General features: G+C 40.6%; 1 protein-coding gene across 5 annotated transcripts in view; it reads left to right on the top strand.

The window, feature by feature from the left end:
• Nucleotides 1-27025, top strand: part of pak5 (p21 protein (Cdc42/Rac)-activated kinase 5) — an 84037-nt gene that overhangs the window by 37471 nt on the left and 19541 nt on the right. The window contains exons 2-3 of one of the 5 annotated variants that reach the window (XM_085382402.1): nt 6943-7166; nt 8833-8877. In XM_085382402.1, the coding sequence (XP_085238528.1) occupies nt 6963-7166; nt 8833-8877 (249 nt within the window). In that variant the 5' untranslated portion in view covers nt 6943-6962. Of the gene's footprint in view, nt 1-6942; nt 7167-8832; nt 8878-14415; nt 14577-15081; nt 15296-21252; nt 21558-27025 lie in introns of those variants that run through there. The other 4 variants (XM_085382403.1, XM_085382404.1, XM_085382406.1 and 1 more) reach the window with 4 other exon arrangements.

The raw sequence follows: 27025 nt of genomic DNA, 5'->3' as shown, positions 1-27025 counted from the left end.
GTCAGGGGCAGCTCAGTTTGGGACGTGGCCGGTCAAACCCAGTTAGACAAACAATAAACGTAAAATGGGATGGATCCAGGCTTAAGCTGTCTGGCCGTGCCTCGGCCCGGTCTGCTGGCGTAGGCACTTTTCGTGTCCTGTGCATCTCACATTGGGAGTTATCAGAGCATACAGGCAGGGTAGCATTACTAGTAACAGTTCGCCAGAGAACGCAGAGGGTCCCGAATGTGACCTGATTTGTCAATTCGATGACTTCTCAGAAGCATCGCTCCACCGGGGGGGAATCATCAGCTTACAACTGGAGAGGTGGACTCGCTGTTTAGTGGTTTTTGTGCAAAGAAAATTGAGGCGCATAATGGATTTGTCAGGAGTGTAATTTGACATCAAAGCGAAACATCTGAGGAGCACTTAATTGTCTGCCTCATTATGGCCTACCCAGAGAGCTTTGATTGGCTGAAAGAGACCGTCAGTTTGTTGCCAGGTAAGACCTCTGATTCACGCAGTCTGTGTGTAATTTGACAAAAGGTATATTTATAATCAGAGCTGGAGCTTCCCATTGCTCCCCAAATCTTTAAACCTCATTTGAGAGAGGAATCTTACAAACTGTTGTGAACAGTTTGCAAATGATAACATTTTTTTAAAAAGCCTCTCCATCAGACCGAGTTGTTTACCACTCAACGAAACACATCTTTCGGGAACGGAAGGTGAAATGCATGTCTGTGTAAACAGTTTTTGGAGCCAATTAAATCATCTGAAGGAACAGGGCGAAGAGAGAACAAGTGAATGCAAATGAGAGAGAAGTGAACAGCAGACAACAGAGCAGGGCAGGACAAAAGAGGAAGGAGGAAGAGGGGGAACAAAGACTACCTGTGAGGATGCAGGGACACATTTGCTTCTCACTTTGCTCATTTGCCACCACTTCAAGTAAATCTAAACAGAAACACTGGTAATTTCTTGAACACAAATGGCAAACCGGGCTTAGGCTTTCACTCTGAACCTGTTGACCTTTTAATTAAATTAGGAGTTCCTCCTATTCTCTGTAGGAACAAAGTAGAGAGCATTGCCCCTCCCTCAGCTTGTTTATCAGAAGGCATTTGTGTCCTTTTTCATGTTGCGTTTTAAATTATGTATGAAATGTATTTGCATATTTAGTGCATGAGTGAATGCTCTGCGTCTCGATACCGAATTATGCTTCTAAATTACAATCTAAAGGACAGAAAATTAATGCGCTCTTTGGAAAACATGATGAATACACTCTGTTGCCACAGAACATTAAAGCATGCGCTTAGGAACCAAAAATAGATACAGCGTGTATACAAGACACAGACAACACGAATACTGACACACACACACACGTGCAGACTCTCCGGTTCACTGCAGTGTGTGTGTCTGTTGAGGTGTTGTTGTACAGAAGGGGAAATGCCTGTGGAGGCTCAGATGGTGACAGATGGTTTGGAGACAAATCAGCCTGGGAGTCAGGATCTCTGCCCTGGGACCAGTAGCCCATTTAAGTGTGTTGGTGTATATAGCGTGTGTGTGTGGTTACTGTGAATCCCATTAAATGACATTGAAGGCTAATTGTTAATACATTTGAATGCATTTGCATGAGCATTTGGATGGCTGAGCATCTCCCTTTTTTGTGTGTAGAGGATGTTAAATGTTATGTAATGCTTCTCGTAACATCAAATGACATTGCTTTGACAGATTAAACGGTATGCAAGCATGAATACAAATGAATACAACACACTCAGATATAAAGGTAAACAGTTTGCATCAGCATCCTAAACTATCTCTTTGTATGCAGTAGTGTTTGTGTGCTTAGCTTTTAGTAGTTGTGTAGCTTCTAAAAGAAATCAGTGTTTGCATTGCAAACAGTACTCTGCTTATTACCAGTTGTTTTCAGCCATACTCTTGCGTTGAGTTACAGTGGACATAAAGAGGCAGGATGCTTTATTATAGCTTCATTAGCTGTTTGAGTAAACTGCTTTACCCTTCTGTGCAGTGCAGTGAAAAATCCGATCGAGGCCGCTCACCACACACGCAGTCACAGCTCACTGCAGTTCAGCACAGCTGGAATGACGGTGCTGCAAATCTCTAATCTCTGCCATATATTACCAGGTGCAGTTTTTCATCAGAGTGACATTGTTACTCTTTGGCGGGCTAACCTTGCAGGCATTAGTGTGGAACTTCTCAAAGTGCTTTACAATCCGCCCATAAATTACAGCTCAAGAGGTGCTCGCACGGCAGCCTGGAGAAGTTGTGCAGTAAGTAGTTCCTCTGGCTTCTGCGTGGCAGCAATTCCCAGTGGGCTCTACGCTTCAAGTACATCTCAGTCTGAACTTGTTTTGTGACTGTTGTGAGAAAGAAGCTGCTAAAAGCTCTGCAGGAGTACGTTTGGGCTGGGCGAGTACATGAACATGTGTCTCCATCTGCTGTCTAACACACGTTCAGTGCTGTGTTTATGTGTGTCTGTCTGCATGTGTTGTTGTGTCTCCTTACTGCTGAGCTTGGCCTAGACGACTTAAGTCCTACTAGCCTTTAGTAATCTTATTCCCGAGAAGCACCATCTAGGTCATGGGTTTCCACCTTCACTATGGGTTGCTTACCCAGTACAAGAAGGAAAGAAGAAGACATTTTGTGAAATGAAAGCTTGATTAAAATATCCCTCTTGTTTAGCTAAAGCCGTTTACTGTAATAGATTTTGTTCATATTGATAACACTGCTGGATTTACCACTACACACCTATTTAAAAATAAAAATTGGTTTCAGTTACCCTCAGACAGATAAAACAAACTAGCTAGCTTGCTAGCTGATTTAAAAGCGCTAGCTGTTTAGCTTGTTGTTTGGTTCAGTGTCTATAAATTAGCTTGGTTCTCATTAACCACTATTTTTTTGTCAAACAAGGACTAAGAGCTGCATACAATCATTTGAAAAATAAACTTTTCACAGGATTAGTCTTGTGAAAAAAAAGGAAGTGTATGTAACAGCCACGTGATGCTAATCAAATGATCATCATCATCAGTTTGCTTGTCTGTAGCAAGCAATGTCACCCCAATGTCAGATCGTGCAATGCTCTGAGAAACTGCAAAGATCCCAAGAGCTCAATCTCAGACTCTGTGGGCGTCAGTTAGCATGTTAAATGTTGAAGTTAATGGCATTAAAGTTAGAAAAAATAGACAAGAAGCCTTTGTTTGGGAGGGTTACCAGGAGAAAGCCTCTTTTTTTTCCTTTAAAAAAAAAACATGGCAGCACAGCTTAGGTTTGCTTAGTTGCTCAATCACCTCATACTAACTGCCGAGCATGGTGGTGGAGAGGTGATGATTTGGGCTTTGCAGCAACAGGACCTGGGCCCTTTGAGTCAATCATGAATTTGTATACCAAAGTATTCTAGAGTCAAAGGTGAGGCGATCTGTCTAACAGCTAAAGCTCGGCTTAAATTGGATAATGCAACCAGGACAATAAAGACAAACACAGCAGCAAATCTTCAATGGAATCACTGAAAAATAACACGATCAAGGTGTTGCATTGGTCCAGACTTCAACCTGACTAAAATGCTGTGGTGAAACCTTAAAGAGATCTGCATAAATGCAGTCTCTCACAGCAATGTGACAGTCTGGTAAGAGAGAGTTGGACACCTGGAGATGCATGGAGAGTGGCTGGGGCACCCAAATAACTGGACGAGCACACCCACACACACTGACCAGTCTGATTAGTACTTCCGCTGTGGTTCTTAGTTGGATGTGGCGTTATAGGATGTGTTTTTGTTTGCATGTTGCTCTAAGGTAACAAGAGCTTCGCTTACTGCATTTGTCAGCTGATGATTCAGTGCAAGTCTGCGATCATCCTCGGTTTAGTCACTGTGTGCTGTCCTGCAGTGATGGCAGAAGACTTCCTCTGACAGGAGCCGTGTTTCAGCTTCATCCTTGACGTTGTCTTCATTAAATGTATTTTGTGAATGTCATTTCCAGTGGACATAACGTCTGCATGTCGGTACTGCATCACTTCTTAATGTAGCCACTTAGTGTACCTGCCCCAAAAATAGCAACAAGGTTAGAACCTTGGCTTGATTTGTGGAGGTTTAAGTGGACATCGGCCAAAATTGGAAAGGGTTGCTGACACATCCTCCTTACATAAGAGATTTGTAGCTCAGCACAAAATGGAAAAGATAAAGATTGAGCATCGTTAGTTCTTTATCGGGGGATACCTGCGTTTAAATTGTTTGGTTTTGTGAATCAAGCTAGCTGAAAGACAACGAGCAATCTTTCCAGATGTACCTCTGTGATAGACGCTTTCTTAATATGCAGGTGTTTACTGCAAGGAGTCATTTGTTAGTTGTGGTATGCACATGTACTTGTATTGCTCTCACACTCGGGTCACAGTTGTGGTTAAATGTTTAGTCCTGATCAGATCATGACGAATATGACAAGTTATGTTTTGATTACACGGGTATATTCTTTTCATTAAAAGTACTTTTGCTCACAAATGAAAGCATCGTTGAAGCAAGCTTACAGTGACTGCACTGTAGAAGGCAGAGTTGTGTAAACATGCCTGTGGGATGAAGCTTCTATCTATGACTTAGCACCCTTTGATCCAGTATAGACTTTTCTAAAGGCAGCCGTGTGCTGCATAATAATCTGTTGTGCTGTGATTGTGATGCATGCAGTGCAGCGCATTCCTAGCACAAAGGACTTTAGGCTTCCGTCCTCTTTCCATGTTTGTCTTTTTCTTCTTCTTCTTCTTTCTTCTGTTAGCATTTGTTGAGACCCCTTCCTAAACTCCTTCCCATGCTCCTCCTCCGCTCTCGTGTTCTACCCTTATCAACCCTCCTACCCTATTTTTATCAATCTATCTCCCCATCTTTCCTGTTTGAGGCCGCTAATTTGATCTGTCTGTCTCTCCTGCTGGGAAGAAAGGAAATGATTGAGAAAGACTTCCATGATTACTTTGCCTTGCCTGTTTAAAGTTGCATTTAGAGAAAGACTCTTTGGTGACTTCTGTCATTGCATCTGTTGAAGTGGCTCTACCAGGTCAGAAGAGTTAGTCATTTGATATACCGCTCTGCAGATTTACTTAGAATGTTTGAGGTAGCAGCATGTTTGTAATATTTTATTCAAAAACGTGCTTTAAATGTTTGCTCTTCGCTTATGATATAGCGACGTGTCTTTCTTTAGCGCCTCCAAAAACTGAAAAGGAAAGCAAAAGTGTAAGGAACAAATCGCACATTGTTTATCTGCCGTTACATAAGCTCCTCACATTCTGACTGTTTTGCTGCCTCTTATCTAAATTACAAACTTAAGTATACAATTTGTGTGCAACACAGCTAGGTGAATGACCCGCAGTCATTTACTGCTCAGACAGTTTGCAGGCTACTTTAGCTGCTCGGCTACATATACAGGAAATGACATGTAAATATACCCGCAAATGCAACTGTGCTCTATTGTGATTTCGGTGTCACCCTCACTCTTCAGCACTGCTGACAATATGCTGCCAGAGTATGACACAGAGGGTACAGCACAAGTTTGTTTACTTTGTCTCTTGCTCCTGACAGTGTAACAGTGCCATTCTGGCAGCCTGCCACTTCCAGCCAATCAAAAACTGGCACTGACACACCTCTACAGGAGGCTGAGAGATAAGGGAGCATTTCTGATATTTCTCCTCTTTTAAGTATTAATAAGTATTATCACGTTAAACACACATGAACACACACACACAGTGGCAGCCTTAAAAATTAATGACTTCTGGCACATTTCTGGTAAGCAACTACATTTGAGCTAATAACATGTTAATTGAATTTTTATTTATAATAGAGTTTTAGAAAACTGGGACAAACTGAAATACACAAACGTATTACCTTGCTTTCTAAGCGGATACGCCGTTAAGCATTCAGATTTTCTCACTGGAAAATCTAAGCGTTATTCCATATTTGTGCAGGTTTGAAATGTTAAAATAATGGTAACTGGGTGAAGTTTAAAGATTATGGTTGTTACTTGCTAGTAACAATTGTAATGCATGTACTGTGTGTGTGTGTGTGGTGTATAAAGGTGTGTGTGTATGGTCAGTGGTTAGTGTGTGGTGATGAGTGTAAATGATGTTTTCTTCTGATAGGGGCAAAACATTTTTTCTTGGGACAATCTAAACATTAAACTCCTCGAGCGGTTTTGTTGAACTGTTTTCAGCGTGTTTGCATAAGTGAGGATCTTTTGTTTATTTTGCCCATTTGCAGTACATGCATGCAAATGCATGATCGAGTGGAATGGCACAGCAAACATTGTCTCTGCAAAAGCCATGACAGAGGCAAAGAGAAAAAAAGTAAGGAGTATGGTGGCGGGGGTGGCAGTGGTGGCTCCCTCAGAGGACAATGCCTCTCAGAGAGGAGTGACACAATAGACTCCATTCACAGCCACAACAACAGCATTATGACATTTTGTTCCTATGACTGGACATTATGCATACACCCAAACCACGAGAGTCACAGTGGGTTTTCCAAACAGCTCCAAAAAGCACAGACGGGAGCTTTCATGCAGCATACGCGCCTGACTATACAGCCGCATAGAACCGCTGTCCAACATGTGTTTAAAAAAATCCCCACTGCCATCGTTTTTCCCCTGATGTTTACATTACATAATCAAAGTGGACACTTGGCTTTTTTTCTTTTATTTTGTGTGTTTGGATAGTTTTGCTCGTTCTTTCCTCGTCTATAACCTGCAGCGTTATAAGACAAGAGATTCATCATGCTACAGAGCGGTGGTATAAAACATCCTAGTACTATGTAAAAAAGAAGATTAAACTTTAGGCAAGAAGGAGAATATACTGCCATGATGACTTCATAACGACATCTTAAAGATACAGTCTTTAACTCACGGGCGTCAAACATAAGCGTAGCCAGTGCTGCAGCCAGAATATTAATACAAGTATGCTTTTTTTTTCTTTTGGGGTTGCCAGGTTTGCCAGGGTTTTCCAGCATGTTTGGGAAGAAGAAGAAACGGCTGCAGATCTCAGCTCCGTCTAACTTCGAGCACCGGGTCCACACGGGCTTCGACCCACGGGAGCAGAAGTTCACCGGCCTGCCACAGCAATGGCAGAGCCTCCTGGCAGACACTGCCAATCGGCCCAAGCCCATGGTGGACCCCTCCTACATTACCCCCATACAGCTGGCACCAATGAAGGTACATTACAACCACACAGACTCTAGCAATAGAGACAAATCTTTATCACTTCCAGCCTGTTGCTTACCTTTCTCACATCTTTCTCTTGCTGTTCATCCCTCTGTTTCTCCTCCACTTTTACCCACACACGCCGTGTCTATGTGAACTTAATTATGAACTTTTTTTCTTCTCACCTCTCCTTTTTATTGCTGTCTGTGCTTTCTCACCCTCTGTAAATGTCTGTCACCTCAGTGTTTTTGTCTCTTACTGCTTCCCTCTCCACCTGTTGCACACTTTCCTCAGAGGCAAAATAGAGAATTCTCCATACCATCTGGCCACTTCACACTGTTTAAATGTCTCTATCAAATCGGAAATGGTAATCATATTGTTGCTTATTATGATGCTTTAAGCCTACATTAAACATTTTTGTGAACACTGATTGACTCCCTCTTGCCACTAAAGCTATAGAACTAATTGTAGTAGACTGTGTTGCATTACAGTTTAGCCTCTTATATTTCAGTGGGTTAAAAAAGTAGTGGCACCCACCCAGGAGACATGTTGTGGATAAACAGTGGCTACGCTGGCCACCTACTAACCTATCCACTAACTAGATAGCACACTTGTGTTTGTGTCATCACACCATTTATGATCCCTGGTCATAAGTCAACTGACATTACCGGCCAATTAAAAAGGGCAAAAATCACAAAAGAATCTTAACAAATGAATAACAAAACACTATTTTGATATTTTTCTAAGTGCTTGCGACCAAGCGACCAGATGCCTATGAATCTGATTTGCATGTTCACAGCAGACGTATGTGCTGCTTTCGTAAAAGTCCGGTGGGATTTTCAGGTTGTTTGATATGGACTGCATGTGTGAGAGGAGTTAGACATACACACCACCCATATTTGTCTTTCCAGCCTGTGTCAGTCCAGAATTGTTTAATGTAGTGTCTGTGTGATTTTATAAATGTTTTCCATTACATGATGCCTCTGTGATTTCAAACTGATGTGTCTTTTCATTCGCCTTACCTCCCCTGTGATTGTGATTGTGTGTCTCCTCTTCTCTCCGAGTGTCTCCTCTGATGTGTTGTTGTTCATTGGCGCTCCTTAACATATCACTTTGACACATTTGACCAACTGTTGCCAGTTATAGCCACACTTGACCACTTGATGATTTGCTCGTTGATATTTCTGTGCACCTTTCCTCTGTGTTTTGTTTTTGGGTCTAATGGGCCTTTACAGGGTCATTGTTTATAATGTGGCAATTATTCTCTTTTAAAGTGGTCCAAGCATACTGAAGAGGGCCAGTGCTTTGAAATTTAGGACCCTTTTTGCCTGATCGGTGCTGCAGTACAACTTACTGCTGCGTACACCACTTCTGTTGCCCTTGTACTGTAATATGTCAGGAATGAATTATCCCCCAAGAAACATTTGAATTTTAAACAAATTTTCCATTTTTGTAACTGAAAGCTCATAAAGCGTAACACTACAAGTCAAGGTTCCTTTTAAATAAATGACAAAGCTTGAGACTAAATACACTGTTAGTCTCTCAGGAACTGCTTGCAGGTCCTGCTGACAGGAAAATCCAAGCAGACAAAGCTCTGTTACAGAGAACAGCAATATGCCACAGGAGATATCTCTGAAGAGGGGGAAACAAGAAAATAATTCTCTTGCTCTCTTCACAGATATCTCCCAAGAAAGTCCGGTCATCCGAAACGCCGTTGCCCAAAGTATGACTTCCTCTTCCCTTCTGACCCCCACACTCACCTCACCTTTTTTTTTCTTTTCTTTTCTCCAAACGGTCGCTCTCACACAGTCACAATCCCGCTGTTTTGTTTCCACATCTCTCCCCCACGTGCCTGCTGCCATGCATTCAGGTGGAGGTGATGTGTCAGCAGGAACAGGGAGAAACACAGAGAATGGCTCCACACACACACACACTAACACATGACATAACTACATTGCTCTGCCAAGTCCTTTGTTAGACCTCATCTCCACTCTTTTGTTTCATTCGCATGAAAAGAAAACATGAGATCAACTGCAGTGGCATGCTCCCCTCGTTTCTCCCCTTTTGCTATGGAGCATCATTGATGATGATGATGATGATGATGATAATCATAATGATGATGATGGGTGCTGAGATGTGAAGTGCATGTTGCCATGACAGCTGATTCTGCTCTACTGGAAGCTGTCACTCTGTAGAAACTAGCTCAAAAGGGTTTGCATGTGTTAGAAAAACCCTTCGATCCACCCTTTAATCTAACCCAATCACTTCCTCTCCTCTCCTCTCCTCTCCTCTCCTCTCCTCTCCTCTCCTCATTATACTTATGGCTCCTAATCAACAAAATGATTAGAACGTGAATGAGCTGAAAAGATATTTCACATCCTGGAGACAGTTGGTAATATCCAAATCTTTCCTCCAGCTGTTTTGTCGGTTTCTGAGCACTTAAGAGTTCTTGCTTTAATTAACAGGCTTCAGTACGGCATGCCTAAATCTGCCATATCTGCTTATAGCTCAGGATTAAATTAACTAATAATCCAGCAGGTGGGTAATAAAATATTTGCCTTAGTTTTGTCTATATTCACGCAACCACATGTACCATGAGCCAGCTCTAGTTTGTGAAAGAAACATAAAAGGCGTGTGCAATATTGAGATCCTCTTTTGGTATAGATCCAAATCCCATCTGAATCAGCCTCTAGTTTAAGTCTTAAGCTGGTAGAACAATGTTAAAAGTAGCTAGAGATTGCTCAGAATTCAGGGGGCACTTCGCTCCCATATCAAATCCAAAGGCTTTTGCTGTGACCTGCAGTGCGCGTAGAAAGAATAAATACTAGCAAATATGTGTGCAAGTCTTGTTTGAGCGTGCTATTTGAAAGAAGCAGATAACATAAGAAGCTCTGCTGTTTGCACGTTTAATGGCTTCAGTGACACAACTCAGGCTTTCTTTTGTGTAAAAGCCTGTTTAGAACTTGTGATTCTTTTAATGGTACATTTTCTGAATACGGCGCTGATTTTCTAAGGTTTTTTGTCCAGTATTTTCTCAGTGCATTATACTGGTGTTGTGAGTGCTAGATTTGGGTACAAAAAAAGAAAATGTGTAGTGTAAACCTTTGGTAAACTGGATACTTTCAGGGCAAGTCTCTAGGAAATGAATGCAAGTCAGTGTAGTGATGTATGTGTAGTGATGTGTCCTCTGAAGGGATGTAAACATGAGGGTGTGTGTGTGTGTGTGTGTGTGTGTGTGTGTGTGTGTGTGTGTGTGTGTGTGTGTGTGTGTGTGTGTGTGTGTGTGTGTATTTGACCCTGACTCCCAAGGTGGGCTAGGTTATTTATAGTGTCTCACCCATGGCCTGATATCCTTCTCTCCAGCTTGCCCTGACACTTGATTGACATAAGGCTTCCTCTGCTTGGCAGACTCCCCCAGCTCTGTCTACTTAGTGTTTATAAGTTTGTGCATATAGACACACACACGCACACACACGCACACACACCAGGTGGGCCTGGATGAGTCGGTCTCTGGCAAACATCCAGTGCTGTCCTCACCAAACAGTATAGAGGAACAGAGTACAGTAAAATGTCAGCACGGTATCTTTGTGTCTTTGTGTGCATGCGTGTGTGTATATGCTTTTTTTCATCTGCGTGCTATGCAGTTAAGAGAGGCCGGCACGGCCATCATGCTAAAATAACTACTACCTCTGCCCCGTGGCTTTGAGCGCTCATCGTTTATTCACAAGGCCTTGTAGCCTTGTTGTCAGACTGCTCATCTCAGCTGGGCATTAGTATTGCTTGAAGCTTTAGCTCTCATCTCTGTTCTCCCCCTTCTCCACCCTCCGCCTTCACTAGCCCTTAGCACACATGTTAATCCAAAAGTATAAGCTAACACCATGCCCTAAGAGCATTTGCATGTTTTAAACATTGTGCTCTTAAAGCTTCTTCATTTTGAGAATTTAATGTGTCTGGTGGTGCATAAGTAAGTGCACTGTGACAACTCATGCAAAACATCTTCATTGTTAGTTTGTATTTCATTATTGAAGTGTGAGCGTGTATGCGTGGGTGTGTGGGTGAGCATGCGATCCAAAGCTACATGTGTGTTAATGTGTTGCACTCATTAACACTAGCAGGGGCAGTGCTACGGCTATTATTAATGCCAGGCTAATATTACACCTTGACTTTGACACCCTCAAATTGCAGACCCCTATAGAGCTGAGAGAGTAATTTACCATGATGGTGTCTCTGTGTGTGTGTGCGCACGCTTGTATGTGTTTATAAATGTTTGTGTGTGTATTTGTGCGCATTGGCCACTTAATCCTATCTTCTTGTTCCTATTTGCTTATGTTTCCTCAGCCGTCAGCCAATATCAGATGTTTCCGTTCGTGTAAAAAAGAAACTAAATGACCTCCACAGAAAAGCTCACAGTGAAAAAAAATAGGAAAAAATGTTTCCATTTCTTTCAAAAGTAAATGTTTGTTTCATATCCACGTCTTATGAAACTTATATGTCTCATATTGTGATTTTTCTCATGCAGTTTTCTTCTGAAGTGTAATATTTTTTTATTATTTTCTTTTCCATCTGGAAGGTGACATATATAATAGCAAAGAAGTTTAGTTTGAGCAGATTACCAGCTGTGCCGTGTTCAGCAGTATTACCTGCTTTGTTTGGACTTCATAAGAAGCCAGCATTTTACTTTACATTTAGGTCAAGTCCAGACAACTTGCAATGTGTTGTGTTGTTACTTGTTACCAACAAGTTACCAACAAGTAACAGTTTTGAAAGCTAAAGTGATGTCGAAATACACACACACACACACACACACACACACACACACACACACACACACACACACACACACACACACACACACACACACACACACACTACAGATACAGGCTCTGTACCCTGACAATATAAAGCTGATTCAGTGACAGTGAAAACCCCTCTGATTTAAACACAGTAAAATGCTGGGCAAGTACAGGTCTTGCAGTTAAAGCTACATGTCGCCAGACAGATTTACACTGGTCTCATTATGCTGCAGAAACAATGAAAACCAACATTTTAGAGGGTGTTTTTGGTGGATTCATCAATCTATATAGTTGTTTTATCACAAACGTTATCAAAATAACCCTCAAGGCACTGATGTTAGCATCAAGCCAGAGTAAAAATAAAAGAGAACATGAGGATTTCATAGAGAGCTAAACCATAATGATTTCTGAGATCAACCGAGAGCTTATTCCTCTTAATTCTGCAGGAGCTGTAGAGGAAAGATATTCACAATCAAAGATAATAAGTGGACCCAGGGGGCTAGCACTTTTGCAACATATCTTTAATACTGCTCTCATCTTTGCATAACACGTTCTTGTTCTGGATCAAGCTTAAAAAATTTATTTTCTCATATCTAGTACTGTCGTCCATCTTTTGACAGCAAACACAGCAAATCTATTTGTCGTCATATAAATTTCACTCTCATGCCATGTGGGTGGGAAGCTAATGCGGTTGTAGTTCAATGGCCTTAGCTGATCTTCAGGTTTCCAAAGATGAATCAGATCAGGGAGTTCATGAATGGAGACATTTGAAAGCTTGTATTGAATCGGTGAAGGACTGTTGCATCAATTGCTGTTAATAGAGGTAAATGAAAAGCGTTTAGATTACACACTCATAGTAACATCTCAGTTTCCTTGGTTTGAATTATCGTGTTGGTACAAATGAATAAGATGGCATTTCAAGAGAGGATGTTGATGTTGGTGTGACTGCTCTTAAAAGCACAAGAGAATCATGGGGTCATTAGTTAGGCTTTCGTTGGTGTTTCCACTTCAGTGAATCTGTGTGAATGGGCCCTGTGGTGTTTGTTGTCACGTAAAGTAGGGCTTAAACTATAATTCCCCAGCTATGCATGTGGACTCTGAGCACACCTGAAAGAAGCACGTAAACAACTACTTTCAACTAAATCGTGCCCATATTATATTATTTGACCTTAGTGACCAGTAATGCTGTGTATGCTGCTGACTGGGCATGTGGTCTTTTCACTTTCTCAGCTCCAGACTTCATCACAGGAATTCACTGACCAGTAGGCAACGTCATGACGGCCCTTTACGTCTGTGGTTTACACATTAGAACCAAAGTAAGAAGTTCAAAGTGCTGCAAAAGTACATTAACATTACGTGTTTTCAAGCAACCAAGCTTTACATTTGAAAGTAGAAAAATAGTGAAGGTTCAGAGAGCAAATGTAATGTGTACCATCTTCAAGAGAAGTCCTGATTAAAAGAGGAAGTACGGCCACAGGAGTCACACTAAATACAGTTTGGGGAAAAGTACTTCTAATAATAGTTCACCTTTTTAGAAAGCTGTCAAACCTTAGTGGAGGACTGATCACATAAACGTACACATTTTTAAACATGCTAATCATGTATCAGCAGCACTTAAAGAACTTAAGTGACCACACTTCAAAATAAAAGTCTCTTTCAGGACATAAAAGAACTTTTCCAGTTCCCGTTTCCATGTCGAAGCGTATGCAAAAGGAAATTTTCGGTAATGAAGCGTTGCAGATGGAATCCAAAACTTGATAAACTATTTCAGAGTTACTGCTCCACAGTGAGAATGAGTTATGCAATGAAGATTTCATTCTAATGTGCTCTCTTTGCTTCAGCCTGTTTTGTAATACTCTTCTCCTTTTTACAATTTCTATCATTTCCCAAGCCGACTGCTGACAGCCTGCAGTGCTAATTCCCTAAACTTCTTGCATTTCAGCTGTGGGTTACATATACTGCAGGTAGTGTAGGTGGAGAGAACTGCTGATATTTTAGGTAGCTGAACATCTCGCTGTTGTCAAACCCATTATAGCTGCACTAAAAATATCTCAGCCTTACATCACGCTGGAACTGTGGAAAATATTGCCACAATATGCACTCTCGGTGGCAAAGTAAATATCCAGTAGATACTGTTGAATAACAACGCTTGGTTTAATAGCTTAGAAGGTGCTGAGGAGTCATGCTTTTGGGTCAGTTAGAAATTAGGCTTTCACGGAATAGAGACAAAGGAGACAGTAGCACATGACAGCAGCCCTTACATTCAGGATCACATCTAGTACTACTGTAAATGTCAGTGGGTCACTGATAGCAGAGTACAGCCATGCACCTTCCCCCAGCAGCTTACTGGCAGGTGACAGAGGGTGGGGAAATTTGATGATTAAGTCTGTCATATGTTGGTCGCTGTGAGCGCAGAGCCAAACTTACAGTCAATCCATGCAGCTGCAGCCAGGCAGAGTAACTTATTATGGCAGGTGGGCGAGGAGCTGGAGATTTCAGGGCCGGAGCGAGCAGAAGGACTGTGCCACTGAGGCAGCCGGGGAAGCTGAGGCAGGTGGGGGTAGCGATGAAGGCTGAGAAGACGGCAGTCGTTAAACCCCAGGCCCCGACGACTCATAAACAGTTACAGGTGGGGCGTTCGACTCTTTCTGCTGCTGCTGAGCCAAGACTACATGCTGGTATGCTGGCTATGCATGTTTGTTTGTGCAACAGGTCTCAGCACTCACTGCCAGCAGTTTCAGGCACTTTGTGAAAACATACACGAAACTGCGCTAGACTAAACAGTGAAGGGTGCAGGTAAGAGTGAGATCACTTTTAAAGATCACATGTTTGACTGTGTTTAAAACCTGCATTTGTTTTTGCTTCAACACTGCAAGTTGACCTCTCTGAATTACAGCCGTACAGAGCGCAGGTTGTTTTCTCCTGTTTCTAGAACTCCAGGTTTGTGCGGTTATTTTTGTAGCTGTGCTGGGTTTGCTGTATGTGTACATATAGAAACTGAGTGTAGAGAGAGAGAGATAGTGTTTCTGATTCAACAGGGTCACCCAGTCCTTGCTCCAGGGGCAGAAATGCAAACCTGTGTCTTTATTGAATAGGGATGCAGGCTATTATGGTTCTGACATGTGCACACTGAGAGTTGCTAATTTGAGGAGGCATTTTATTGCAAGTGCGTATTAACGATACTGGGTGAGCTCCAAGGCAGTAGACTGCCCAGAATGAAAATGAATGAGGTCTAGACAAGTGCTTTGATGTGGAGCAAGTCCAAAATCTCTCAACATGTGGGATCTTACACTCTTTCTGGGGTTTTTAGTTTTTTTACATTGAAGATTTAAAAGAATGTGCAATCAGGTAAGTGTTTCATGATTTGTTTGACTCCGCAAACATTTCCTACATCTTTCTCTTTAGATGCTGATACGCACCTTCAGTGTTTCTTTGCTCCAGATCTGCCAAACTGCGTTTGCGCTTCAGATTGTCATGCACGGTGACGGTGGCATTCATTCAACTTCTTAATCGGACGAAAAGAAAGTTAGATGTTGTGATCAATGTGCATTCAATTTCAATTTAATTGGATTTTGACTCAGCATGTATTACATTCCATCTCAAATTGATAGAGGATTAAATTGGTCAAAGCAGAAATAGACTCGGAGGAAAATAACTCCTGATTGATGTGTGTCTGTGCCGGCATGCACCCTCGCGCAGATAGAGAGAGCATCTGTCTTTCTTGGCACCGAGCTGAAGTGGATGGCATTGATTTAGACCTCTCTCGTTCCTTCCTTCGCTCTGCTCCTCCTCCTCCTCTGCTTTCTCACTTTGTCTTCTCGCGCGGCTGCCATTCACAGTCACACTCTGCAAATCACCTCTCACGGAGGCTTCAGTCGGCGGGGGAATTTTGGCTTTCGGCGATGTGCGCTGTACTTTGCCAGGGCAGCTCAAAATGTCCTGGCTAACAACCATCCCTCAGTGTCTGAATGTGGGTTTTTTTGGAAGGACATTTAGGCTGTGAATTTTAAACAGGGACGGATTGTTGAAGAAACAAAAATCATGTGAGACAGCTGGTCTCTCAAACTCGTAAAGCTAAGATTTAAAAGCTAAGAGTGGATTTAAAGTACTTTGCAATATCCCAATAAGAAACTGTACAGAGCCCTTTTTAATTTTCTAATCTTTTTGGACACATTACATTGTTTGCATTGCATCACCAAGTGCTGCTTTACACACGTGCGAGGGAGTGTAATGGCTGGACCTGCAGTATCCTCGTGTGGCCAGCGAGCAAACTACAACTAACACTTCAAATCCTGCACCTCACATTTCACTGTGGAAAACCGACTGAGAGTGAGCGAGAGCATCATTTTAATAAGTCTACTCTTATTTTATGGATTTAGATGTACCTGGTCAGCTTACGTAAGGACTGATTGTCATTACATAGGTTACACAGGTTGGTTCTTATTATTCTTGGTCTGGTTCAAGAGGCTGACTCGATATTTTAGTTTCCAGGGGATTCTGTAATAGAGCTATTTCACCAGAATATTAGCAAAGTTTACTAAGGTAACACTCTATATCAGGCTACACATATTAACCATTAATTATTGGGCTGTAAGCATGTGATTGACCTATTAGCACTTTATCAGTCATTATAAAGCACATTTTAGTGCATTATTCTGCAGCCAAGTAGCCCTGCTGGAAGGTTTTCCATCAGTAACCGCTTTATTACTGCATATAGATAGTAGATGAAGTAATTATAAATTAACAATGATATTAGGATTTGGTAGTTTCACAGCAAAGGTTATTCAAGGTTTGTGAAAAGTAATTTTTGTATCATCATCTGTGAGAAGTAGCTGCTTGTCTTTGGAATTAGACCAAGTCTAGTTCATGTGTGCAATAAAGAGTTATGGTCAGGGTTTGAGAACTGACCTTATTCCTGCTGGTACAGTTCAGTGTTTATGGTTTCAGAAACATTTATATCATGGTGGTGAGGTGGCTAGCTACCATCACAACAAGAAGGTCTTGGGTTTGAATCTAGGCTGGGGCCTTTCTGAGTGGGGTTCTCTCCATGACCATGTGGGTTCTTTCCGGTCACTCCGACTTCCTCCCACAGTCAAAAGATTTAAACATGTTAGGTGAACTGATGATTCTAAATTAGCTATAGGTGTGAATGTGAGCATGAATGGTTGTCTGTTTCTCTATGTTAGCCCTGCGCCACACTGGTAGCTCATGAGCAAACCGATTTTTAATGATAATTTCAGTTTCAAAGATATACTTTTTTTTAGCTAAATGAGAATGAATTTTAATAAGTGCTCTTAATAGTGGTTCTACAAACTTTTCCCACACTGTGCAAAGGATATTAGGAACATAATTCATGCTAGCTTACCTGTATTTGACAGTGTGTTAGCATGCTAACATTTTATAATTACATAAACATGTCATGTCTGCTATTTTTTTATATGCAGTAGTCTTGTTAGTTGCAGGTAAAAGTAAATACATGTATGTTTGAGTGTGAGAGGTAAAATGAGGGGGGGAAGGATAACAGGAAAGCAGACTAATGAGGAGAAAGGGGAGTAGCAACTTAGCAGCGATAGGGGTGGCAGCGTGTTGTAGGCGTCTGTAGTGGCTGACGGGGCTCCGATTAATGAGCGCTGGGGTGTAATTAATCTATAGTGGGAAGCTGTCTGTTTATCTGTCTCTGAGTTGACAAGAAGATAACTGGGAGACATCAAATTGATCTCCTCCTCTGCTTCCCGCTCTCTGCTTCCTCTCCTTTTTCCTCCTTTAGATCAGAGAGTTTCTCGGGCAGTGACGTGCTCACTTGGAGAATTTTCAAAAAAGAACAACATTATTCCCACCACATATATGGCCAAACTGGCAAGGAAACGTATTTATTCTGGGGGGGTTTTAATATTATATTTTCTAGAAAATTTCTGCTGCCCGCTTCTGAATCAGCCTTAATCTGCCAGTGCTTAGAGGAATGGATAAAAAAAGAGTGTCCAGGCTTTACTACACTAATATGCTTAAGATCAGGGGATTTGCTCTGACTGTATGTTTGTATTTCATTATGCCTCCACCACTAATCCATTTTTGCTGGAAATCATTCTTGATTCCATGCGCTGGATCATGTCTGACTCATGGATCCTGGAGCTTGTAGCTGAGGTTGAGGTCAGAGGTGATTGGGTCACGCTAGTCTGAGCTACTGGCTGGGAGCTGTGGGGGTTGTAGGCATGTCACTGGTGGTAAACATAGCCACCAGTGCTCAGCAGCTGGTGTAAGGGGCTACACAGAGGGCTTCCAGCAGCATGACCCACATAAACAAGTAACCACTATTCTTCCAGCCATGCTTTCCGAATGATACGTATAGACATGCTGATGGGCCACAGGCTTCTGTTAGGGTTATATGATATAGTGACCAATAAGGTTTCAGCTTTATTATCTAAGTTATGAGCAGTTCAGATGCTTGTTTTTTTCTGTATTTGAATGTATTTTTTTAAAAAGATAGTTTTAAAAAGACTGAAATCACAAATATTTGCTGTATTTTTGCATTTCCTTAATAATTAATAATTGTGTCTTGTACTTGTCTTGTAACAAGTAGTTGCCAGTGTTTCAGCTCCCAAAAATAATTTCAAAGAACTGTGAAGCGTATTTAAAGCCCCAGTCACACAGGGCTATAGACTGGTCAGCGAATCTTGTCTTAAACAATAGTTGCCAGTGTTAGCCAACGTTAGCCAGTGTGCAAATTAAAATTTCAATCTAGAGGCATTTAGAAGTTTCTGGAGGTCACGTGGACTTTGGGTTGCCGGTGTCTGTCCCTCCTATGAGACCAGGTTTTCTAACCAAATATGGCTAATGTGATTGAATGCAAGAAAAGTTCTGGTTAGATGTATGTGGAAGTTACGCTCTTCAAACAAAAGCACAGGGCATTTTGCATCTTGTATTGATTTCATAAGGGACATTGTTTCTTTTCATGTGTTTCTGTCATTAGAAAGCTAACAACCAGATTGGTGGATGCTCATATAAAACATCTCCAAAGTTTCAAATAATGAGAGCAGTACAAGAAAACCCTACGAGTGAAAGGCTTGGGCTTCAGACTGCTTTAAGTAGTTGTTTTCAGCAGGATAAGAAAGTCGAACTACAAGAAGGTGGACTTAACTCTTTACCAGTGATGGCAATAACGGCGTTACTAACAGCGAGTAATCTAACTAATTACTATTCCTATCGTTACAACGCCATTACTGTTACTAACAAGAAAATGCGGTGCGGTCGTGTTACTGTTTTTCAACAAACAGACGGTTGAAGCTGTGTTCAGCTTACCGTATCTTATATCAGTTGTACGGAAGTAGCTGTAAGTAATCTGGGCGCTACAGCTTTAAGCAGCTGCACGCGCTACCACGGACGGTAATCACTTTCTGCCCAACGATCACTTTTTGGCACAACACCTGGAGCTAGGGGGGCAAAACAATCGCATGAGTGCTGCTGTTTGACTGAGGAAGAATAAAGTAGTCGTGATAAGCCAATCACATGACCACTTCAAGATCCCAAAGCAACAAGGTGATATATACCAGTTTTTAATTTGTGTGAAAAATGCACCATGTCGACCAATCAAAAATGATATGGCAACATGACATTTGGTTGTTTAGGGAGAGGGGGAAGTTTTAGGAGTGACGGCGAGAGAGAGAAAGAAAGAGAGACAGCAGAAAAAGAGAGAGAGCGAGTTTTGAGATGTGAGAGATTTGTGACGTTTAGCGTGTTCGGAGTGTGAAGTTAATGTGTTGTCTTGTGTAGTTAGTGTGTAGTGTTGTGGATAGTTTTGTGTTGTGTGTCAGAACAATGAGGCGACTGCTGTCTCCAGGTAGAAACAGGAGTGATACACCTGCTGCTGTCAGACCTGCAGGTATCAGGCTGTGATGTTCTCCTTTATAGTGGACAGAAATATTTGGAGTGGCACAAATAATTTGTGTGGCATCTTATTGAAGAACAGCTGATTGTTCTGTGAATAGTTTGAAATGGTTATAACAAAAGGTAAAAGGTAAATGGATGCAAATAACTTTGTTTGCAAAACTTGTGCTTTTATGATTTTAAAATCGACAATTTATATTTGCATTTAAAGTTATGAAATATGATTCATTAAACATGTTTGTGGTTGTTACAGTAAAAAATAGAACTTTTTCTACTCGGATTTTATGTTTTTTGTCTGATTTTTAGATCAGTTGTGTTAATACAGTATATCAAAATGAAAACATGACTGTAAATTCAGACACGTGAGGTTGTGCTGAAAAGGATGATACCAAACAAGGCAAAGTAAATAGTTTTTAAAGGTAAAATGTGGAGGGAAAATCAAAAGTAGTTAAAAATGGCCAATTATACCCTGGACCCCAGAGGGTTAAACGTTTTTTTTAAAGTAACGCAATAGTTACTTTTCAAGTAATCAATTACTTTTAGAATCTTGTAACTCAGTATCTAACTCAGATACTTTTTTGAAGAAGTAACTAGTAACTATAATTAATGACTTTTTTAAAGTAACTTGCCCAACACTGCTCTTTACCCCTTGAAAACCTACTAGGAGCCGTTGATGAAGCTCTTTTCTGAACTGAGTGATTTCTATCATGTGTCAGGGCTGCATATAGAACAAAATGACTGGGTTTCTATCAGAAGTTAGGGAGGGGGATCTCTGCCTAAGCTACTCTTGGAAAAACCTTGAAACTTTTGTAATGGTCATCAAACCACATCTTTATCCATTAATGTTTATTTATTAATTAAAATTCATTTAATGTCATCTTTGTGGAGGAAAGAGTTAAACTGAAGGGAGCTAAGTGGCATCCAAACGGTAAACTCAAGGATTCAAGCAAATACAAATAAGGATTATTTCACTGTGAATCATGCCAAACATGACTCAGTTACAGTCTCAAGAATAAAAATACAGATGAGGAATTGAGCTGAGCAGGTCTCTACTGACATTAATTGTCATTAAAATAGTTTGGGTTTTTTTTTACTAGCCTGCTGTGTTTACTAATAGGACCTAAAATGCTTCAGCCTTCTCAGTCTCACTTGTGATTTTTAGGAATTCTACATCTTATACTTTGCATAGGTGTTGGAAAAGGAGTTAATTTTCTGTAAAATGTAACCTTGGATTATATTAAAGGATTTTACTTAGATATGAAAAGATGGCAGCGCAAATGTCTTCCTCTGAAGGGTGGCTAGCCTCTCCCTTAGAGATAGGGTGAGAAGTTCAGCCATCCGGGAGGGGCTCAGAGTAGAGCAGCTGCTCCTTCATATAAAAAGGAGCCAGTTGAGGTGGTTTGGGCATCTGACAAGGATGCCTCCTGGGCGTCTCCTGGGTGAGGTGTTCCGGGCATGTCCCACCGGGAGGAGACCCCGGGGTAGACCCAGGGCACGCTGGAGACATTATATCTCTCGGCTGGCGTGGGAACGCCTTGGTGTTCCCCCAGACAAGCTGGAGGAATCGGCTGGGGAGAGAGAGGTCTGAGCTTCTCTGCTTGGGCTGCTGCCCATGCGACCTGGCCTGAACTGACAAGCGGAAGAAGATTGATTGATGGATGGATGGATGAAAAGACAGATCTGAATGAAGCTGTGGTGTGATGGAGCTGCGCTATGTTGCCTGATGCATGTATGTATTTACTGTCCTGAAACTCAGGGGGCGTTTCTGGTGGCAAAATTGTAGTCCTTGTTTTACTACACAAGGGGTCACCATCAGCACACCTACACATTGTGAGAAGCCACTTTAAGCTTCTTAACCGCTTTGTTTTTTCACTCCTATATGTAGAAGTTTGGAGGATGTATGAGCCCTCTCGTCGTGAAAGTTGAGAACGAGTCTAAGAGTATTGAAATTTCCTTCTTCTTTCCTTGTTCTTTTTTGGATAAAAGCATTTCTATATGCTGAAATATATTAAAGTCAACTTTAACAGAATACTTTTTTATGTCTAAATTGATTATTAAGTCTGATGCTATTTAATGAAATCCTCAGCATGCAGCTTCTCTGCCGCAGGATGACATGATGTTGATGGTTATTAACTAACAGACAGCAGGATGGCCTGAGGAAACGGGTCAGCTCATAACTTATTAATCATGGAATCATTTCAAAATTTGCTCCTTGAATAATTCTGTTGATGTTTGGTTAAGAACAGCTCATAACATGTAGAAAACTCAGTGAAACTATTTTGTTAAGTCTTCTTCTATATAATCAGTCAATAATCAGCCTGCACACCAGCTGAGGTCATATTGAACTTTGACTTAGAGGTCAGGAGCGGCTGTTCAAGTTAGTAATAGATGCACTAGATGTGTACTTTAGAGAATCTGATTACCAGAAGCTGCACTGTACTTTGAGGCTTTATCAGTGAATATAAAATGCACGTGATTTATATTCAGGTTCATGGAATTCACAATTAATGTGCTGGTTCTGATTTTGGGGGTTCTCCACGACCCCCAAAACACTGCCACTCCTGGGAGCTCATTCTGGAATCGTATCATTCATTTTCGTGTCTAAGGAGGCAAATATGTTAATTTAATGCATTTAAAAACAGGTTTTAATATGTTTGGGTTTTGGCTTAAAACATTGCTTCTCTTAATAGTTTTAATAGTTAATTAATAGTTCTGAGTGCTTCTGTAAACTGGTCTTGTTCTCTCTTAGTGCACAGAAGAAAAAGGAAAATTTGTCTTATAGGTTAAGATAAGATAAACCTTTATTAGTCCCACACATGGGAAATTTTTGGTCACGGCAGAAAGTAAAAAATTAAGAGAAAAACATGGTAAATGGCCTGTATTTGTATAGCGCTTTTACTAGTCCCGCCTAGGGACCCCAAGGCGCTTTACACACCCAGTCATCCACCCATATTCATACACTAGTGGAGGCAAGCTACAGTTGTAGCCACAGCTGCCCTGGGGCAGACTGACAGAAGCGAGGCTGCCATATCTGGCCAACACCAGTAGGCAGTAGGTGAAGTGTCTTGCCCAAGGACACAACGACCGAGACTGTCTGAGCCGGGGCTCGAACCGGCAGCCTTCCGATTACAAGGTGAACTCCGGACTCTTGAGCCACGGTCGCCCGTGGATAGAATCAGATAAACAGAATAGCATACTATACAAAATAGAAAGAACACTTTTTATAAAATAGACTAAGTACTACACAAATAGAATAAAATACAGGAGTAAAATAAGGTTCATATGCAATATAATATTACAGGCAGAATAACATTTCTTAAAGGGTCCAGGGTTTGCTTGGGTTAAAGTGATGCTGTTTTATAAATGAACTTCCTTTGGAAAAAAATAATAATAAACTAATGCACAACTCATTTTATTAGTACTTTGTACCAAATGGCATCGTTTTAGTCAATTTATGAAATGTTTTCCTTACTAGATATTCCATTATTATGTTTCAGTGCTAATATTGCAAAGCCTTTAGGAACCACAGCAACTCAGCCCAGCATGACGTGGCAGACCATGTAAAGCTGCTGAGGCTCACTGACTACTGAGCTGCATTGTGGGTAAAAATTGTTGAGGCTCTGCCAACTCATTAACTGCAGACTTCCAAACCTCTGGCATTAACATCAGAATAAAAACTGTGCACCAGGCGCTTTGTGGCATTGGATTCTATGTAGTGTATTGTTTTCCAGTCATTTTCAAAGAAATTATAAGGAAATGTTTACTGTTTTCAGAATTATATGAATTTTATTTGTATATTTAAATATTTTTAACTTTCTAAATTACTTGGTGTGTGCAGCTCATTTGAAGCTGAGTGTGTAAAAACAATCTTGAATCTTAAACTTGAATAAAAAAATAAAGTAAAATCGTGTTCCATATTCTATCCTTATAGTATTTATATAACTTATATAAGCTGCATATTAATAACTGTGTTTAAGAAGTATTATAGATACATTATAACTGGACAAAAAAGTTTATATGAAATATTTTATGCATTAATAAATGGCCAAAAGTTTTGAGGATATCATTTTCACTGAATTTTGCTGAGGGTTAAGAAGCTTTAATACCTTTCAGCTTTTGAGCAGGCAAATTCTAGCAGCTGGTTGTGTTTACCGCATTTATCCAGCAGAGGGGGCTGGAGGATATGAATAGCTATCTCTGTGTTTACCTAAATCATGATAGATTATCTTTTAAAATCCATGTCTTGTTTTCTTGTTTTCTTTTCATGCATTGTCTTGTAAAGAGCTGCTTATATAAGAGAATTCCCAAATACATGATGTAATTTTTTTATTACTCTGTGAATATTGGCTGCTTTTTAAAAAAACAAACAAACAATATCTTTATTCTGTTAATGCATCAGCTATGCTTTATTTTATCCTTTATTAATCAGTGCTGTAGGGAGTTTGCTCAGTCTCGTGACGCTCAGAGGAGAGTCGTGAGTGTTCTGTTTATCTGCTGTCTGAAGGGCTCTGTGATATTATCTTTCTCAGACAGCGGTAAGCTTCTGTTCACAAATTGGTCACTGATGCGAAAGCAGGGAGTACTTCAGAACAGCAGCAGTGCTAGTAGTAGTCTAAGTGTGTGTGTGTGTGTGTGTGTGTGTGTGTGTGAATACCCACGCATGCAGGGTTTCTGCTGTGTGAGTCGTGACAGAGGTTCACAGAGAGGCTGGGATTTAATACACAAAGAGGGAGAGAGAGGGAAAATGTGGTTGGAGTGTTAGAATGACTTCTGTTGTGTCCACGTTCCCATTTCTACTTGAGTATATCGCTGGATTTATACAAACATTGTTTTGTTTTTGTTTTTGTTTTTAAAAAAGGAGATTTCTATGATGGTGGCATCATTGAGAGTTGGGAGTGGGTGTGCTGAGTAGGCGAAGCTGCTGCAGCGTGTGCATGCTTTTCATGAGGGTGTAATAGGTGATGAGCTTTCATGAGCGTTTTCACACACTGAAATGTAGCTTCTAAACTTTATTGGACTGAAAGATGCAAGATCCAAATGTATGCACATCACCAAGTGGCTATGGTTTTTTTGAAGTTTTTTGAAAGCATTTGGGTAAAACCTGTTTAAAAAACGCATTTTGACACAGTGGGTTGGAATTTAAGATTTTCTGTATTTATATATTAATCAGTCATAATGTTTTTACTGTCTTAATAAAAAAATCTACATATGGTTAAAACTGTGACAAAGTGGCTGATCTCTAAAAACAGACTGTGCATCAAGGATGGACAAATCTTTCGAGTATTAAAAGTGATGCAGATGCGGAAGTGTATTCTCTATACTGGCCAGTAGAGGGAGAATTGTGTGAAAAACAAGACTCACTTGATTTTATTACCTTAGTCCCTGAATGCACGGCCTCGCTCACTACTTTCAGCCTTAGTTAATATAAACTGATGTTTATTTTATAAATTATGATCCAATTTATAGTAAATGAAACAGGTACAATTTAGGTTTTAATGACAAGATGCTGACATATGCATTCCAAAACACCACCATGGTGATGCGAGGGTTCAGAACAGGCCTTGGACATCCAAATGGGAAGCTATATAACAGTTTTTACAAACTACTTTGGTGAAAACGTCTTGAGCCACCATTCATTTCTTTATAGTTTGCTTTGAAGGAGCCAGATTTTCTTGTAATTTTTTAAGTAAAATGGAGCAATAGTTCTCCAGGTTTTCTAAAGAGCTTTCAAAGTCTTTCTACTCATTTTCAGTTCAGTCCTTGTACCTTATCTTCTTTATTTGACATTTAACACTGACCTAAATAAAGGCCAAATATGGAGAATTTGATCGAATCTGGGGCCCTTTTGAAAATTATTGCAAGTCGTTAAACATTTTACTAGCTGATTAATATTATCACCCCTCCCCTTTTTTTTGTTGTCTATTGTTTTGGGTGTTTTTTGTTCGTTTGTTTGTTTGGGAGTTTTTATTGTTGGGTTTTTTTGTTTTTTATTTTTTTAAGCATTTGTGTCTGTGTGTGTACTATTGTATCTGTTCGTGTATGAAAAAAACAAAACAAATATGTGAGGGGAACAAATTGTATTGTAATTGTAAACGACCAATGTATATTCCTCTCTCTCAATAAAAATTTTTTTTTTTAAAAACACAAACACTGACCCAAATCGTGGTAGCAAAATAAAGGCACCTAATGACCCACATACACATAACTAACAATTTGGCAAAGAAGCACTTTTACATTGTATTTTTAGGCACTTTGTTACTAGAAGCGTGTTGAAAAATGCATTATTTGTTCCCATTTCTTTTGCTGAATGTGTGGAAAAATGCCAAAAATAACACAGTTTGACAGACACAAAATATTATTTTTGCAAAATTTACAGAATTATGAATGCAGAAAAGCGCCGTCAGACTTTGATTTACTATGATGTAAAGCATCGTATTGGCAGTGTCCTCGTTTTTCAGCATGACAGTGATCCCAAACACACTACCAATACAGTAAAATAGATAGAAAACTACAGAATGGAGCGCTAACAGTCATGGATTGGCCTGCCCAGAGCTCAACATTATTGAAGCAGTGTGGGATCATTTTGGCAGAACAGAACAAAAGTCAGCCAACATCCAAACAAGAGGTTTAAATGCCTGGAGAACTATTCCTGAAGACTACTTAAAGAAATGACAAGAAAGCTGCCTAAGAGAGTTCAGCTGTGTTGAAGAATAAAGGTGGTCACACCAAATATTGACTTTCAAGTTAAAATTGTACAAACTCAGTTTTTCCCTGATGTTTGCACATGTTTGCACCTATTTCCCATTTTCCTTGCTAAATCTAAAGAAAGAGGGGTGGCTTCGTTTTTTTTCCTGTATTGGTGTGATTGGTGTGTACACAGCTTTACTCGATAGAACTTTTGTGGTCTTGTTTTTTGTTTTTCAGCATGCCTTGTCACAAATAACAAAATCTCCTTTCCAGTGCCAAAGTAAAATTTAATTGAGCATACCAGTGTGAATAGTCCAAAAAACAGGAGCTTTACCTTAACTGATTAGTTACTTAACAGCTTAACTTATCTGGTTATGCAGCATTTTTAAAAGCCAGAAATAAAACAGCAGTGCAGAGGAAACAGAGGCACAGAGCCGCTGCTCCTTCTTCGGACTCTCGGTTGTCCCGGGACTCGGCTGGCCAGTGAAGCGCAACTTCCAAACCAGGGTT

Source organism: Rhamphochromis longiceps, linkage group LG15 (genome assembly GCF_057381845.1).
Source record: "Rhamphochromis longiceps isolate RC_006_pf linkage group LG15, R_longiceps_female_GT1.1, whole genome shotgun sequence".
NCBI classification, from domain to species: domain Eukaryota; kingdom Metazoa; phylum Chordata; class Actinopteri; order Cichliformes; family Cichlidae; genus Rhamphochromis; species Rhamphochromis longiceps.
Note: the sequence above shows the minus strand (reverse complement) of the source record. Positions and strands in the feature narration are given on the sequence as shown.